At 46.1% G+C, this 18,503-nt stretch overlaps 1 protein-coding gene across 1 annotated transcript in view; it reads left to right on the top strand.

Moving 5' to 3' along the window:
- Positions 1-18,503, top strand: part of LOC142559220 (sodium-coupled monocarboxylate transporter 2-like) — a 43,482-nt gene that overhangs the window by 13,522 nt on the left and 11,457 nt on the right. The window contains exons 6-10 of the mRNA XM_075670847.1: positions 3,194-3,351; positions 4,400-4,540; positions 6,772-6,901; positions 13,227-13,315; positions 15,698-15,807. Of these exons, the coding sequence (XP_075526962.1) occupies positions 3,194-3,351; positions 4,400-4,540; positions 6,772-6,901; positions 13,227-13,315; positions 15,698-15,807 (628 nt within the window). The remainder of the gene's footprint in view (positions 1-3,193; positions 3,352-4,399; positions 4,541-6,771; positions 6,902-13,226; positions 13,316-15,697; positions 15,808-18,503) is intronic.

Here is an 18,503-nt window from a genome sequence, read left to right as displayed (position 1 = left end):
CACGTTAACTATCATGCAGCCAACGCCCCACACCGGAAATGAAGTAGAATATCGCTGGTCATTGCAACATTGCATTTCTCTGTTGTCTGGTTAAACGCTGCGTCGCATGATGTCGCCTTACCAGAGCTATTGTTGGTCTCAACGAATCCGGTGACCCACTATTCCGCAAACTGTGATAGCTAAATCTAGTGAGCCAGAAGAATAAGCAGAACTGAAGGGCTTTGTTGTTGTCTTCGTCGTCGTCGTCGTCGTCGTCGTCGTCGTCGTTGTTGTTGTTGTTGTTGTTGTTGTTCTTCTTGTTGTTGTTGTTGTTGTTGTTGTTGTTCTTGTTGTTGTTGTTGTTGTTGTTGTTGTTGTTGTTGTTGTTGTTGTTGTTGTTGTTGTTGTTGTTGTTGTTGTTGTTGTTGTTGTTGTTGTTGTTGTTGTTGTTGTTGTTGTTGTTGTTGTTGTCGTCGTCGTCGTCGTCGTCGTCGTCGTCGTCGTCGTTGATTACAACTACATGAAGCCCGAGGGAGAGAAAGCCAAAAGCATGTTTGAAAAGACTATCACCAAAACAAAGAAAAAATATACTGCAAGATAAAACATGCGCTACACTACTCTGTAGTAGAAAAGAAAACAAGTAGTCGCGCAATAGCCACGTAAGAAAGGGGAAAACATTTTATTCGCCAGAGAGTAGCACGAAACTAAAAGAAGGCCTTCTGAGCTGGTGAGAAAGAAATTAATTTTCGAATCTGCAGAAAAGTTCATCCTCGTTTACGAATAGAACCCAGGGCCAATGCCCTCTACTGCGCAGTTGCACTACGCTCAAATTCAAAGCTTTCTTTGAGAAATGTTTGTGGCTTTTCTTGTAGCTTCATGCTAACAGTCATTGTTTGGTTGCTGTTGTCGTTCCTTACATTCTAATTTATGAAAAGTTTGGCTACTAATGAGCGAGCAATTTAAGAATCGTAGCTAAACCCAAAACAAGGAGCAATAAATTCAGTTTTAGCTTTGTGCTACGTGCGGGCGGATGAAAATTTTCCTTTTATAAGCGAGCCAACATTGCCAATAGAAAAACGGGAAAGAAATCCGGCAGACTAAGTCTCACGACAAATGTCGAGGTGAATGCGATTAGTGGTGAACTAATGCAGCGACACACCATAATGATAATGCCGAATGCGTGATGTATGAGGTACTGCAGTTTGACTCCATCTCGCGCTTCCCTCCGGGAAGCTGGGCCATCTTGCGTCGCGGACATGCACATCCGCGAAGTCTTCGCATGGCCTCCGAGATACGTGGCGCGCCTGTTTGTGTCAACACTGAGAATTAATGTCTTTCTCACTTGATAAAGCGCGAAAACAGGGGAGGGGGAGTAGGTGAGCGCGTATGCTCCGCTAGCCCCACCCTGGCTGCACATAGCTGTCCGCGCAGTTCAGTGCGCCCACCGTCTGCGCCCTATCTTGAAGGTAATCTCAGGCGGGTACAAATATTGGACGAGCAGAGTTGGCGGTGGCTGCGTGTCCGCTGTCTTCCCGCCTATGTAGAGTTGGATGTCGCGTAATCTCGAGTTTCGGAGACTTATTGAACAGAGGCAGAAGACGCTCTCAAAAATATCCGTTTTTAATACCGAAACTAAAAAAATGGCGCCATTACCGCTATCCGGACGTCATGCACGACCTAGAGCACGCGGCAAGTCGGCATGGCCTCCGAGATAAGACGGCGCCCGCGACGCGCTGAAAAATCTAACGACAGTGTGCTGGGGGCTACGTCGCAGCGCCACCCACCACGTGCACGCGCAGTCAGCTAAGGTGCTGTTTAAGGCTCCGAACAAGAAAATTACGCATTTGCCAGCGCTACAGCCACGCCAAGATCACTTTAGTGGCGTATACTAATCTTTTCAAATCATATACGAATCAGGTCAACACTTCAATCAACCAAGAGAACAGGCTGGCTTCAGGAAGGGTATTCTACGATGGATCACGACTATGTCACCAATCACGTAATGTAGAAATTTGGGGAGCACAATCAACTTCTCTATACGACTTTCATTTGATTATGAAAAGGCATGTCATTCAATAGAGGTACTAGCAGTCATGAAATGATTGCGTAATCAAGAACTAGAGGAGGCATACGTGAATATCTTGGGAAATATCTACACATTCCACAGCTAACCTGCTTCTCCACAAGAAAAGTTAAAGATTAGCTATCAAGAAAGGGGTCAGGCAAGGAGGTACAATCTTTCCAATGCTATTCACGGCATGCTTGTAAGAAGTATTAAAGCTACATTATTGGACGGGGAAGTCTTAAGAGTGAGGGCCAGCGGCGAATATGTCAACAACCTTCGGTTTGCAGATGATGGTTGTCCTGTTAAGCGGCACTGCAGACGAGTTACAAAAAATGATTGAGGACCTGAACAGAGAGAGTGTAAGGGTGGGGTCGAAGAAAAGAAAAAGAAGAGTGTGAATTATTTTACAGTGTGGTGCGGTCAAAGTACGTGCGCTTGTCCATACATAGATAGAAGAGAGAAAATGCAGGGAGGTTAATTACAAGCGCGTCCGGCTTGCTACGCGGCGCTGAGGAAAGAGTGTACAGAGACAAAGAACGAGAGATAGAGAGAGAGAGAGAGAGGACTATAAATTCGCGCATAGCTTGAGGTGCACATTAGGTCTATAAGCGGTCGTAAAGACATGTCGACTTGAGGTACTGCAATGGTGCTCTCGTTGCCAGCTGTGCCGTATGCGCGTTACGTTATCTATACAGGTAATGGAGATGCAAATCCCTCAAATCATAATACAGGCTCCTTCTTCGCGAGGTCACGGCACGTTAGGAATCAACCGTTAGAAAACACGCAAATTTTACACGTGCACCCGGATAGGTGTTTACATTAAAACGCATATTCTTGCGCGTCAACTTGAGCACAGACGACCTCATGCAGTTTAATGCACTCAGAGTCCTTTAATAACTCCGCATTCAGCTATCCATTTGGACGGATATTTCCGAATGTGTAGGTCACACCTGCATGCGCGCGCTGACCTCTATGACGGAGCTTAATTTTGATGTAAATTCACTGTCCACAATTTTCTGAAGAAACCATTGCAAGAACGCGTTGAAGCCCTTCGCAGAGCGCAGAGTAAATTCTTGGTGACCTCAACGCACGACTCAACGCTCAGCGCATGCGCTGACTGCAACAGCGTTGTTGTTTTTTTCCCTTTAGGGCGGCCTTCGCAGCGTCGTCTGGGCAGACTGCGTGCAGACCTTGATCATGGCGGCATCGCCTCTTGTAATCATTGCGAAGATAGCGTACGATTCTTCCGGCCGAAGAGCGCCAGCATCAAACCTAGAAAAACTTGACGTCAGGGCTTATATCTTTCGGTGAGCTATTATCAATATCGATGGACATTGATATCACCTTCCTTTTATCCGGCGTGCCTGTTTTGTTATGTTTCTCTTCATTCCTCTGCAGAGATTTCTCTAGGTTGTAGGTTGTGGGTGACCACACACAGAGCCATTTCTATTGTTCTGTTGTTGCTAAACCCTCAAACGTCAGTTGTTTTGAATAGGCTTCTGAAAACATAAAAGTGAAGCGATAGAAGACAATGCAGACTCTACTACCCTTAGCGTTCTTTATTGAACAGTGCACCTAAAGGGAAACCGGGGGGTCTGGTTTGTGTTGGTCACAGATATTGAAACCAAGAAAAGCATAGGGGAAGTTATTTGTAGTTTGCAGTCGATGTGGAGAAATGATAGGCTAAAGGGAAATGAAAGTGGACGAGACAAAACTTTCCGCCGGTGGGAGGAACGTTATGTCAGGCGCATTCCACTCGGGATCTGAAAGTGTGGGAACTGAAACGTTAAAGACAGGAAAGGCACGCAAGATTGATGGCGGAGATTGTTTTTCGGGGGCGAGGCAAGGCTCAAGGAATGCAAATTTTCTGAGAGTGTACCATGTCTATGGAGTGTAAGAGTCATCGCCTCGAGCCCTTTGAGGAGCACATAAATCTAAGCGCAGAGCGATTTCGCCCTATAAGTCACCGTCAGAATTCGCTGCCGCTCTAGAGAATTCAGCTCGCCCCAACTCATGACCGGAGCGCTATAACTATTAATGATACCGCGCGGCCATCAAACGAATATAACACAGTAAGTTAAACGTTAGGGATAGTTGGTGGGTCATCCTGAACACGCTCACAGGGCAGAGCTAAACATATTATCGACAGAGACAATAAAGAACGCGGGCAGCGCCATCTCTACTTTACGTTCTGCCGTTTTTTCTTGCACAGTACTACATAAGTTGTTCCTTCAGCGAACAAAATTAGTTGGAAGACAGCGCTGTCAGCGTTGTTTCACAGCTCTTTCCTTGTAACTTGGCGCTGTAACTATGCATTGAGAATGTTGCGTGTCTGAGCGTCTGCTTCCTACGCAGGACTGACATCGACCTAACCACCGACGAAACTGTGTGGGCCGCCTCGGTCGCGGCTTTCCCCTATCAGCTTCTGCGATTGGGCCTGGATCAAATGATCACGCAAAGGTTCTTGGCCGCAAGATCCCTTCCCGAGGCTAGAATGTAAGTCAGCGTGCATTGCCGACACTAGTGTTCTTTATGGAACTCAATATATGAAAAAAAGATTCAAACGCCTTAAACACCGTGTAGTGGTGGCGGCTTTTCCGTCTCGCTTAAATATGTAAGGAATACGGAAAGCCAGAAAGTGAACAGAAAAGAAAGAAAGAAAGAAAGAAAGAAAGAAAGAAAGAAAGAAAGAAAGAAAGAAAGAAAGAAAGAAAGAAAGAAAGAAAGAAAGAGTTCAAATTTTTTACTACGCATCGAACAGTCCTTGCTATCCGATTCATATTAGAATTGAGAATTCAGAAGTTGTTGAATGTTTATTTCTGCTCACATACTACATATACTCTATACGACACTTCAAGTTCTCTACAGGGAGAAGGAACGACGCAAGTGGCCAATGTTCCCAGTGATTCTGGTGCAGGAAGATAACGTTTACGACGCGGAAGCACCACTTGCTGAGCGAATCGCGTAGAGTCGCTAACTTCTCAACCATTTTCTCTCATTCAATAAGGATGCCTTGCATTCAGGCAGCCTAGTAGAGATTTCTTTTGTTTATTTTGCTTTTTTTTACATTTAACCAAGTACTTCATTATTTGGACAATCTCCTCATACTTTCATTCCCTTAACAAGATGCACGGGCTTTTATAACACTTTCTTCCCTCAACATTTGGTGACGAGCTGCTTTCATAATTGTCCTTGTATGGTGTGTCATGTACAATCAACTTTTTAGTTTCTATGGAGCTCGGCAGCTAAACTCGATGTGGCGGATATTAATTCCCTGGCGCGGGAGCCGTTCTCACTGGGGGCAAAATTCAAAAACTATCGTGTGCCGTGCACTGGGGGCACATTGAAGAACCACAGGTGGTCAAAATTATTCTGGAGTCCTCTGTTGCAGCGTGCCTCACAATCATATGGAGGTTGTGGCACCTAAAATCCCTGAATTTAATTTTCTTTTAGCGTGCAGCTCCTATAGGCACCCCTCCCTGCGGCGAGCGCCGACCTGCCTCGGCATCGAAGCTCGGCGTAACCGAGCGAACAAACACAGCGAAAGACGAAAGAGAAACGCGGAGCGAAGCAGGGGATGAAAGACGCGAGGAGTAAAGCGGAGAGGAGGGTGCAGCGGAACCGTGAGGCGGAGGAGGGTATGGCGAAGGAGAGGAGAAAAGCGTGGCGCGTCGACAATGGCGCCAGAGTGGCGCATGTCGTGTGGGAGGTCTCTCTGCGGCGGCTGTTGCTAATCGCGCCCACGCGTCACCCACGCGCTGGCTCTCGCGATCTCCACATTAGTGAGGCAGTCGCACCCCACTTCGCTGCATTTCCAACATGCCGCCCGAAACAGATTGTCCGTGCCAGCCCATGTATCGTGAAATGAAAATACGTATAGAGCTGCGCTCAAATTTCGCATTAGGGAGTATCGCAATCATCGGTGAATTTTTTTATTAACGCGGCAGCGTTAAGGAGCTCGTGTTCCAGAAAACCCGGTGTCGGCGGCGTTGGCCGTGAGCGAAAAATCCTGGCAGGCAATTCACAAATAAAAACAATTTGCAAGATAGACTGGGTGGGAATCGAACCAGGGTCTCTGGAGCGTGAGACGGAGACGCTACCACTCAGCCATGAGTTCGATGGTTCAAAGCGCGACAAAAGCGCCTTTAGTGAATGCGGTGTTGCCTTAGAAATGTGCCGTAGAAAGTTATACTGCGGTGTATATCGGTAATTATGAGCATCTAAATTACAGAAGTCGCAGTTAAACGAGTAGCGAAGTACGTTTCCGCTACATTTCTTCTGTGCTTGGCGCACACGCATAGCCATCTTGCGGCAAACACGGAAGACCCCCTCCTCGCAATGTACGGCGCTGCCCCGACAGGTGGAGCGCCACTCGCCCGCTTCTCCCCTTCGTCTCGTCAAGAGCATGCCGAGCGAATGAGTGGGCGGTGCGAACAGGGTGCGATAACGCTATCGCGTTCCACTCTTGAAGGCGAATCTTAAGCGTCCTCCAAATTTTTACAAGTTTCTCAATTGAGCTGGAGAAGTTGTGATTGGTAATACATGCATCATGTAATGAAAATAGCTCACGAATTTCTTCTTCCTTATTATTCTTTTTTTTTCGCAGATGGAATGTATTGGGTATTCCATTCAATATTCGGTGGTCTTTGTCTCAAACAGTTACATCGAGTACACTGGCAAATTTTTATATTCCGACACCCATACATGTTTGTCTGCCTTTTTTCCAGGGTAACGTTCATCGGCGCTGGCCTCCTTTCGTTCTTCTACGCTATCGGTGGCCTGACAGCATTGACCCTGGTATTTTGGTTTCGGGACTGCGACCCAGTTCTTTCCGGATCAATATCTCGCTACGATCAGGTACCTTATTGATACAGAGTTTCCAATATTTCCGAAGGAGGCTTGACGCAGAAACGCGCAAGAATGCATTCGCCTGACGCATTACCGGGCTGCTTCGTCCAATTTCCGGACGCGAACATAATAATATTTGGGGTTTTACGTGCCAAAACCACTTTCTGATTATGAGGCACGCCGTAGTGGAGGACTCCGGAAATTTTGACCACCTGGGGTTCTTTAACATGCACCTAAATCTAAGCACACGGGTGTTTTCGCATTTCGCCCCCATCGAAATGCGGCCGCCGTGGCCGGAATTCGATCCCGCGACCTCGTGCTCCGCAGCCCAACACCATAGCCACTGAGCAACCACGGCGGGTAGGACGCGAACATCATTTGAAGGATACTTGACAGCACGGTGTCACGCGCTTACTTGCGACAGCTGGCATTTCGAAAAGTCTTGCGTCGTTTTCAAGTGATAATTCGAGCAAGTCCATTAAGTACTGCAGGCCAATGAAGTTTCAAAGAGAAATGAATAGAGAGAACTATAGTGCTCTGATCTTTCTGCTACCGCGGAATGCGGATTTGTCTAATTTTGGTGCTTGAGGCTCGAATGAATGAATTCCGGGGTTTTACTTGCCAAAAACCCGATTTGATTATGCGGCACGTCTTCTTCGGAACCCCTTTAACGCGTCCCCAATGCACGGGGTGCGGGCATTCTTGCAACGTTCTTACAATGTCATTTATTGCGCCTGATGTATCTGTGTTCCCAGTCACTCGTACATTCATTTCTAAACACAGCAAGACAGTAAGTATAGGACCAACGAGCCTAATATTTGCAAATCGTTGCACTTATAACGCATAATTTTGTCGCCAATTGGACAATTTACTATATTCAAAGTCACAGGGCCCTTTCAAGCCAGGAGAACTAAGTGTAAGGCGAATCCACGCACTTCTCCTCATTTCCGTAGTTAATTGAACCGCCATGCTAGCAGCTCCCGTTGTTACTAGCGCTAGAATTGCCTCCAGTAATATTTTGCAGAAAAAACTAAGCTGTATAACATGGCCTGCGAGATTGGGCCGCGCCAGATGCCATGCAGGCTACAGGCACCTTTTTATACAACGCGAACGAAAGAAACCGCAGACCACGAAAGGGCGACGCCACGCCAGTGCTATCTCACGACTGGAAGTGCATTGCTAATAAGTCACATGTAAACGGCAAGGCTCACGCATGCGCAAACCAACAAAGCTAAAGCGGCAACAACAAAAATGTAGTTAACGAGGCAATTGCGCTGTAAGTAAAAATGCATTTAGTATTACTGACTCGCAATAGCTATACGGTTCTTCGCGTTGCAGGCAGTGGCAGCAACGACCCATAAAGCACACCTGCGTGGCGCAAGCTGATTCGGCTTCGGCTGATTTCATAACTAGGCGACTGCGAGCACCTGGGCTGTCTCATACCGGTTGCCGCACACAAGTCAGTCACAGTCACATTCGTGGTATCGGCGTGACGATTTACGTCTATAGTGCTCTGCTCTTTCGCGCCTTGTTTTCGTCGGTGTATCTGCCTATATGCAATACCAGGTGGGCTGAGCGAAGTGAAATTGAATTTGGCGTTTGTACGTGTCCATTTCCGTGTTCCTTCGCTATCGCGCTACCGCAACTTGTCAAAACAGAGTTACATTGTTAAAGTGTAGGTCGTCCATCACTTTCTTTTTTTTTACTTTTTCCTGCTTTTTTTTTATGCGCCTACGTTTTGTACATGGAGGCTCTTGAATGTTTCGTACAGGGCTGTTAATATCAAATTTTAGCGTGCCAGCAAGCGTATTAGAGAGCTTTAGATGCCCGTATGGCCTATTACCATTTATGAAATACCGGAATATGCGATACGTAGACGCCAGCAGTATAGTACTGATAGCGACCGGGGACAGGTTATCCACAAAACGAACTTTTTTTTTTCGCACATTGTTCAAGTAAAACATACGATGAAACTTCCCGATGGACCAATAAGTAGTACGTTTCAAGACAGTGTGAACATGGGGAGCATAAAAACAATTACAAAAATTGTGATTTTAATTATTTTGCGAGTGATTCATTATAATTGAGAGTGGAAATTTGGGTTTGTTCTTTCATTGCCTCTTGCTTCATGATTTGAGGTACAGCGTTTTCAGCTTTTACTTTTGCAGAAGTTGGCGTAATATTTTCTGAGGGGGGGGGGGGGAGAGGGTTTATTTATACCAGAAAGTTCGTTTTTGTTTTATTGTGTTTTCTTATTTTGAAGAATATATTTTTTCTAGATAAATTTCCACCAGCTTCTGTCAGCGGATCATTTCTTGGTCGGAACTTAGCGATTTCTTTTTAAACTAATTTTGGTTCACTAATTTTCCTTGACATTGAACCATTATGTCATCAGATTCTGCTTTTCACCAATTTAGTTAGGGCCAATACAGAACAATTAAATTTTCGAGAAGCAGTCAGGCACACAACCACGTCACGCGGAAGTACGACGGTTGTTACGATCGGCCAGCGGGGGTAGTGACCTTCTGGGCTCTCCGGCCCCGCTGCGATGAAGCACTTTGTGAAGCCAACAATAAGCCCCCTTCGGACAACACTACGGCACCAGTAAGGCAAGACACGTTTGGCGGACCTAGTATTGTTATCTGGTTCGCTCTCGCCTTCATGGACTAATTGGAGCACGAAAACTCTTGGAAAAGGTTGTTCTGCGGCGTTCCGCCATGGACTCCAGTAATCGTCACGGTTGTTTGACAGACGCGGCCGCTGAATGTGTAGTCAGCTCAGGGACGAAGACGTGCCAGCTTGAGTCAAGCGTGACAACGCCAGTCTACGAGCCTCCACTCCGTTCGGTGTGTTCACTGAAACGAAAGTGTGAGAGTGAAAGTTTGATCACTCGCCCTCAAAGGACAGGGCCTTCGGCGACTTTCAACGCTCCGATTGGACAAAGGTTGGACGGCAGGCAGGACAGAGGGGGTTTTAAGCAGCCCTGTTCGGCTCTTCGGTGTGCTTCGTTTCGGTCATGCTAGACTGATGAAATGCAACGTTCTCCACCTTTCCATGTAGATATTGTAAATAAATCCCGTACTCCTCGTTCTCGATGAGAACGTGTTCCTCACCTCAACAACGTCCTTAGAGTGGATGAGTCGGACGACGGCATGGGCCAGCCCCCTCCCTCCTACCCCTTCTTACATGCCCAAACCCAACTCTTACAGTGTCCAGTAATTGCGTCAGTGTTCCGGGTGAGAGAATTCGAACACAAATGCCATATTCACGCTTCAGTTGTAACATTACGCAGATAAAAAGCTCCAACAAAAGAAAATACAGAAAGAATAACACGCAGGTCCTATTCAATGTTTGAATCCAAATGGCGCGAAGCTTGTTTGAGTTAGCGGGGTAGCTGCTATAGCGAATTATGCAAGCGCAATATTGACACGTGTGGCGCATACGTACGTAGCACAATTCGAATCCATTTTACCCGCAAGAAGAGTTTACTTCCTCATTAGCGCGCAGTCGCGGATGAATGAGCGAAGGCGAGCTTTCTACTCCTCTTTTTTCTTTCCCCTCACGGCCGGCGCTGCCGCGGATGCGAGCGCCATCTGGTGGTTGTGCAAGCAACCAAGTGGCGCACGTACTCCGCTGTGATTGGTTGACTTATTTGGCAAGAGAACAGCTAGGCCGTAGCCACGGTCGCGACACTCGGCAGGGTTCACAAGGAAAATCTTCGCTTTTAAAAGTGCTTTCTGCAAGCAGGAGGCGGAGACGGTATAAGAGGATGTCGATAACGTCGTGGAAGCTGAGGGTCTTATACCCGTGTCACACGGGCAACTCGGATCTCCTTCAAACTTCTTTCCTTTAAAGGACCGCAAGGGAGTTTCACCTCAAAGGAGTTAGCTCCGTGTCACACGGCCTTTAAGCGAGCTTTTGAAAGCTGCCGCTGGGGGCCCATTAGGCGCTGCTCACCTCGTACGCAGTCATGAAAGAAAGACGTTATATATTGCTAAAAAGTTTTGGTTACTTGTCTTTTCTTACAAAATACAAAATTCCGCATGCGTGAGACGTGCGATCGCGTTGACCAAAAAGAAATGTCGCAGTCAGGGCAAACGAAGCAGCCACTCCGAGAACGCCCGGTTCGACAGTCGAATGTAGCTGCTCAACTGAAATATCTTTGTCAGTGTTCAAATACTATATTGTATGCAATAAAAACAGTTATAATTGCTGGTAAAAGTGAAATTATTAAAAATTAGGGTGATTTCCTGACTCGAAATTCAAGCACGCTGGCAACAAGAGTACTCCCTTCAGTCTGCAAGGGGGATCTTCCATCTCCTTTCGCTAGGAACTTCCTTAAGCTTTCTTTGCTAAAGGACTGCCGTGTGACACGGAGCGCATCTGCCTCAAGATAAAGACGTCCTTGGTTGAAGTTAGTTAAAAGGACTTTAGCCGCGTCCGTGTGACAGGGGTATTAGCTGGTACTCACGATAGAGGTCATGGGTATCATTATTAATTTGTGCTCTATGTGATACAGTTCGGCGCATACATATCTCGCTCGAGGCATCGTAAGATGCGCAGGGTGTAGGACTGAGATATGCCATTAAGACGCGTTTCCAAATTTCCAGGAGCTGCTTTTACCAACGCATCCGCCATTTCTCTGATTCCGCAGTGACTTCGAAGCCTCTGGAATACCACATGTTCTTCTAACGCAGTAGCTAGTTCTTTCAGTAGAGCGTAGGTTACACGCGCGCCCATTTGTTCAGGTGTGGTAAGAGCCACCAAGGAATCAGTCATGGCGAACCAATTTCTTGGCGTCTGTGACATTTTGACGAAGCCGAGTGCAAACGATACGCATATTTTTATTCAACTATGGAATGATAAGTACTGCGGCTGAACTTTGTTGTAACGGAGCCATCAGGATACTCATGGACGAAGTCTTGGTACAGTTAAAAAAAAAAAGATGATGTGAAGCCAACTGCACCGCCGCAACGGCTGGTGCCTCGCCTTTATTACAACGGCCTTCTACAGACGTTCCGGTTGTTCCTAGATCCAAAAGCCACTGAGGGTAGAATTTCAAGACAAAAATGCGGATTTAAGGTGTATGGGCAGGGATGAACCACATATTTAGGTATATATACGTGGTAGCTATATACCTAGATGTGGTACCTATATACTTGTGGTACCACATATACCTAAGTATGCTTAGGGCACCATAACCCTTGCGCAACAGTGTCACATTCATTCTGGGGGATCGGCAAAGAATGGGAACATACCTGGTGGCACATACCTCATGCGTTTACGTTGTCTGTTGGGACACATACTCAGTGACCCAAGTTGTCTACTAAACCAGACAGCAGACGGCAGCAGGTTACTTATTCTGGCACACCTTCAGTGATTTCAAGTTGTATACTCGGCAAGGTAGGCACCCAGCACATGCACAGTAGTCTAAGCTGTCTGTACGACAAATATATCCGGCGAGATAACGACGATGAATGTCAAACCCCGGAAAAAAAGAGATCAAAAACTTCGCTTTAAAATTTTACTAGGCACTGTTGCGCGCTACCATCGGTGAACTTGCCCCGTTCATCCACAGCAATGACTGGCCGCAGCGCGAGGATTGTAAAGGCCCAGCCACCTCCCACCTCGACCCACCGCGTAAGCCTGCGATGTGGCTTTTGATGCGGTTAGCATTCTTAAGCAACTTCGCTAAGTTTCACATGCCCACTGACCCACGTTGTCTACTAGCTTGGTCCACAAAGTATGTGCTGGCTGCTGTCTTAACTAGCAGACAACGCACTCCCCTGAGTATGTGCCCGAATGGACATCTTCCGGTTCGCTGCTGTCTGGCCTATAGACAATTTGGGTCACTGGGCACGTGCTACGAAGTATGTGCCAGTAGGTATGTGCCTGAACAGACAGCTTCGTCTTCACCGCTGCGTATGGCATACTGGTATGCGCCCATTCCTGGCCACTCCCGCAGAATCGATGTGTCAAGGTGCCACAACGGGTACGTGAGAACGTACCACAAGGTGACAAAGAAGTATGCTGTGCCACGGTATCATTCAGCACTGTGGTTGGCAGCGAGATCGGCAGTTCGTGTGCCTGCTGATGTGCCCACGAGGTATCGCGCTTCATGGATGGCACGGGGTAAAGCGTACCATAATGAATTACACACCTATTATAAGAAAGATTGGTAATCGCATTAACGTCACCAATCATCTCCTAAGGATCACTTTACCGTCATTTTTTTTTCATGGCCTAACTGCGAGAAATAGGCCTGCACGTGAAAGACACGTGCACATCCATATCACTTCTGCACAGTAACATAATTGTGCCCTCCTCGTTTCAGATCGTGCCGTACTACATAAACACAAGCGTCAGTGCCATTGCAGGTGTGCGGGGCTTGTTCCTGGCTGGAGTCGTGAGCGCGTCTATAAGGTAATTACACGCGTCGTAATTTACGTTCATCTACTAATTTGCTGCATCTGTCAGAGTGTAGCAACAAGCGCATGTTGGAAATACACCTGACAAATTACTTCCAGCCTCGCTCTGTTTCGTGACCGAAAGACAAGCGCTGACCACTTCTCGTTTCCTCTTGAGGATAGAGGTCCACAAGTTCCGCAAATATTTTGTGGCGTCCTTGTGCATAGCGACCAGCAAAATACACGTTAAAGAGGGTAATCAAAATTAGCTGTCTTTCTTTTACTCTTAGTGTCCGCCGGTGAGCAAATCAACCGGTTAGCCATTGGTTAGTTTAGTTATCAGATTTCAGGCATCCGAAGGCGCCACAGCGCCGGGTCAGTTCCTAAATGAAACGCGCAAACAAAAACAGCAGTGTATCATTAACAGACGACATGGTGAACAGTGTAGTGTTGAAGACAGGAGCGCCAGAAATGGCTGCGATGAAAACGAGAACTGTTGTTTCTATTCATTACAGGTGCATTATTATGAAGGAGTAATTACGCGTATTCGTTCGAATACACATCCCATCAACTATGTGTCAGTGCTCGAACAAAGCATGAAATTAAAATATTAGGTGAAAAAGCATTTTTCTTGTTGACGTAGCTTCAACATTTGAGGGCGTATACTGTTGAGACCTGATGAAAGATCAAGTAAGCGACGCACTTTTATCTTTCGTGAAATTAAGGGAAGAGACCATCGCGAAGTCGTTTTCCTTTTCAACATTGTTTCCTCGCCTCATAGTGAAACAATTAGATCACTCAACGATAGATGTATCGTGCATTACATCTACCCTCCGCTAACCTTTGTACTTTCATTTGAAATCGAATGGCAACCAAAGAGAACATTAGCCGTTACTGGACCAGATTTTCTTGTTTTATTATCGGAGCCAATACAGATGAAGTTCATCAGAGAATCGGGATGCGAGTCGGTATGCACAAGGAATCTCACTGACGCCGGCGATTAACCGACGTAACTCACAGGGAAAAGTTTCCTTCTGCTTGAGGACAATATAAAACCTAGAAATAAGCCGTAAAATTTCGATACCCGCTCTACTAAAGCATCGCAAAATTTTTTTGTCTATTTCAAGAGCAGCCTAGCGTAATTAAGAAACAAAAATCAGAAAATGGTTGGCTTGGTATTGCAGTGACTCCAGCATGACGCCACGCACCTTGCATCGGTGCCCTTAAAAGCCGCAGCGGCGAGTCGCGGTTTGGACTCGTTTTGTTCAGGGGGCGCTAGGTGTCAGCATCGCGCTCTGCTTTCGTGTGTGTAGGAGACATGAGAAAGGCAGCGGAAAAGAATGGAAACAGGGTTGTTGCTCCCCCAACTTCAACGAGTACCACTGTGAAGTGTACCGCTGCGTGTCTTTGCATGGCAGATGCTTAGCAATGTAAACATCTACTTTAGCGATGTATCAATGTGCGAAATTCTAATAATGATCGAATAGTTCGCGCTATTCAATTTGTACTCTATTCGAGAATCCATCATTCGGAATTGTCGAACGCCCGGATCTGTACGGATACCACTTGTGATAACAACCGTTGTTGCAGTCTGTAGGGAGGAGGAACGATGAAAGCGAAGTCTGTTTTAACTGACACCACAGCTGATTGGTGGTGGTTGAGTAGACACACCAGTTCGAGAGACGAACGCTTGTAGGCGATCGCCTCCGCACAGTAGCTTCGAGTCACTAAATAAGCCTGCCTCGCCTTTGTTCTTCGGCGTGCTTGTTGTCTAAATTCAAGAAAAACAATTATTTTGCTTACTTCATCAAAGATAAATTATTAAAATGATGTGCGCTGATGTTTTCTTCCGCTTTGCTGCTTAGACAAACGCCGTCTCTACGACGTGACCTGCTGTTTTCCATCGCTTTATTACTGTCACTGTCACTAGCGTACAGTAAATGATTAACTTTCAGTTATTTTTCCTTTGAGAGCTTCTCAATCTGAGATTCAATCGTTTGCGACATTACATGTACCCCATAACGTAATAAAGCCCTCTATTTTTACCCTCCTCTGACTACAAATGCAACCTTTATGGTACACATCGTATAGAAATTGGATATATTCAGTATTCGATTCGGTATTCCATCCGATATTCAAAAGTCCTCTTTCTAGGATATCCGCACTTGTTTCGATTGAAAATGTTCGCCATTCGAACACGTCTGATATATTTATACAGCATTGTATATAGTTCCATAATGTTGTCCATCAATGCATAGCGTCGTACATAGTAATTGCTATAGCATCCACTGGCTCTGCCAATACCAGTCGTACAGCGGTAGGATGAAGACAGTAGTAGTTTTTCTTTTATTCTACTGCCCACTAACTTTTATTACCCATGTTTCTCTCCACGTTTCAGCACGATATCGTCCATTGTCAACTCCCACGCCGCCGTTCTATTTGTGGACATTGTTTCACCAAGCATACGCATCTCGGAAAAAACGACTCCTTTCGTGGTAGCTGGCCTCGGTAAGTTAGCGCTTGCTTTCCCTCGTTGCCCAATAAACATCGAAGCCTGTTGCAGTAGTTAAAGCAAAAAAAAACTTTTATTTTGCCTAACGACTACACGAATTTCCCGAGGCACGACGATGGCACTGTGATATACCACCAGGAGAGCACAACACCACCAGATGCGCGATACACATGACTCGCGTTAGACTAAACCAATGTTTCAATCTATGTGCCACGCCCTGCACAACGTTCCTAGTTTGGCAAAGAGAGAGTATAAACACAATAACACATGAACGAATTGCCACACATGGGTACCCGATGTTCAGCGCACATAAACATAAGGGTATCACTTGAGGCAAAGCGCAAGAAAGCACGAGGACAACAGAAGGGAATGAAGACACTGTTGTCTCTGTTGTGCTCCGGATTTTTTGCACTCTGCCTCAAGTGACGCAGTACCAACGCATTTGGGGACGGGTGGCTCCAGATTTCCATTTGCATATGTCGTTGACATATGGGCTAATCTTCACCGAGTTAAGAAGTTCAGGTGCAAGGCCAATCAATGTAACATTGAAAATAGTTGGACTGATAACTGCCACTTGTGGAACACCTCGATGGACATTGTACTGGCCGGTGTCGCCATCACTTGTCGGCATATACACGGTGCGGCCACTGGGGTAGCTAACAATCCATCCATAGCCGGCCCTCGACGCCTAAGTCTTCTAGTGCATCACGGATTGCATAACAGAGTACATTGTCGTATGCACCTTTAATATCCAGAAGAACAGCTCCAACTAACCGAAGGCGACTTCTTTCCTGTTCATCAGTGGAGACCAAGTCGACAGCACCAACAATGGAAGAACGACCTCGTCTGAATCCATGCATTGAATCAGGAAAGCAACTATTGCTCTCTGGGAATCATTCCATCCTTGACAAGACCATTTTTTCCATTACTTTGCCGACGCAACGATTGGTCTGTAGGAGGCGATCGGTCTGTAGGAGGAAAGCTCGTTAGGTCGCTTTCATTGCAAGCAATGAAAATTTTGCCATGAAACACATTTTCTGTTGTGTTGGCACACAGCTGCTCAACAGGAATGATAGGGAGCACGAGCACAGCGTTCATGCCAGCAGGGGAAGGCACAGCGCTGAGTGTGCTGAGAGAAGCGTGATGACACGTTCACTTGTCTTTACGTTTTTGTTCCGATAACAATCACATGGACACTGCAAGCAAATTATTGCCGTCGGCGTGGCCGCGATGTTCCGTATATGTTTAGGTATATGTATTCTTGAATGCTATGTGTCACGCCATGCCATATGACGGGCGGTATATGCGGGTTGTGTATTGCCACACCATTCTGTCACTACAGTTGTTCATACCAGGTCTTGCATTCTTGACAAAATTACTCCGCAGTATGTTGAGAATGCCAGCCCACAAACAAATGTTATGAAACAAAACACCGACAACGCATGCCTTTCATCTTGAATTTTCTCAGAAAATATTAAAAGTTCGAAACAATAACAGAGCTCAAGCCTACAAATGATGTAATGTTATTGGCGCGGTTGTGCCTTCGGGCTACCTTCGGGATCGGCCGAGGAAAGAGGTTTGACACATATCCGGTACGAAAAAGCCGTGGTAATGTCGCTGAGAAAGACGCTGGCTTTAATTAATCAACATAAATGAAATTCTCCAGTTGAAGGTTCTAAACAGAGGACCCCTAGCACAACTGCTCGTTTTTACTTATAGTCACCTTATGCTTGCTTCAATTCATATTGCCATTACAGCTACGTGTCTTACACTTCGTGTATTATTCTGACGTGTTGCCATCGCATGCATTGCTTCGCCTTTGTGGCAAAACTGATATTTTTCTGCTTCCAAGTTGACTGCGGGTCGCTCAGTTCTCTGGGGGACGTGCTATGACTCATGGAAAATTCCGAATCAAAGCGAGTCTCTTCACTGCGTCGGACCGTGAAACGTGAACGAAACGGATCGTATATGAACTGTGAGAAACAACTGATCAACCATTTCTAAGGACACAATCATCGAAGCAATGTTCTCATTGTCTGCGTGCTAAATCCGGTGAAGGCGTGCCAAAGGACCAACTATACAATACATTACCTCCATAGTAGCTTGGGGTATCTAGGGGAAGGTTGTTAAAATATTTCTTGAAAACTTGTGAGTGTTGGGCAGTGCTGCAGCAATGGTAAATATGTTCAGTTCGGCAGTATTTCTTTTAACCTAGTATGAGTAAGAATATACATGAAATAGATCTGACAAGTGTCATGACACCATTTATAGCTTATTTATTCTTCTAGCTCCTTGCTCCCGCCGACGTTCCCCGACTTCTTTGTCTCTTTCGGCGCGCTTCAGTCTCCCACCTATTTAACATGAGAGCGTTAAGAGTCCCGTGTCGCAGAAAATCCGGTGTTGGCGTCGGTGGACTCGTTCATAAGCGAAACGTTCCATATATATATTTAGGTATATGTACACGCCACACCTTGTTATATGGCATGCAGTATATGCGGGTTACGTTGCCACACGATTCTATCACTGAAGTTGCTCACACCTTGTCTTACATTCTTGACAAAGTTATTCCTCGGAATTCTTAGAATTGCAGCCCACAAACAAATTTCAGGAACGAAAGCACCGACAGCGCATGCCTTTTATGGTAAATCTTCTTAGATTGGAATATTAGAAGTGCCAAATAACAACATAAACC

This window comes from Dermacentor variabilis, chromosome 10 (assembly GCF_050947875.1).
Source record: "Dermacentor variabilis isolate Ectoservices chromosome 10, ASM5094787v1, whole genome shotgun sequence".
NCBI classification, from domain to species: domain Eukaryota; kingdom Metazoa; phylum Arthropoda; class Arachnida; order Ixodida; family Ixodidae; genus Dermacentor; species Dermacentor variabilis.
Note: the sequence above shows the minus strand (reverse complement) of the source record. Positions and strands in the feature narration are given on the sequence as shown.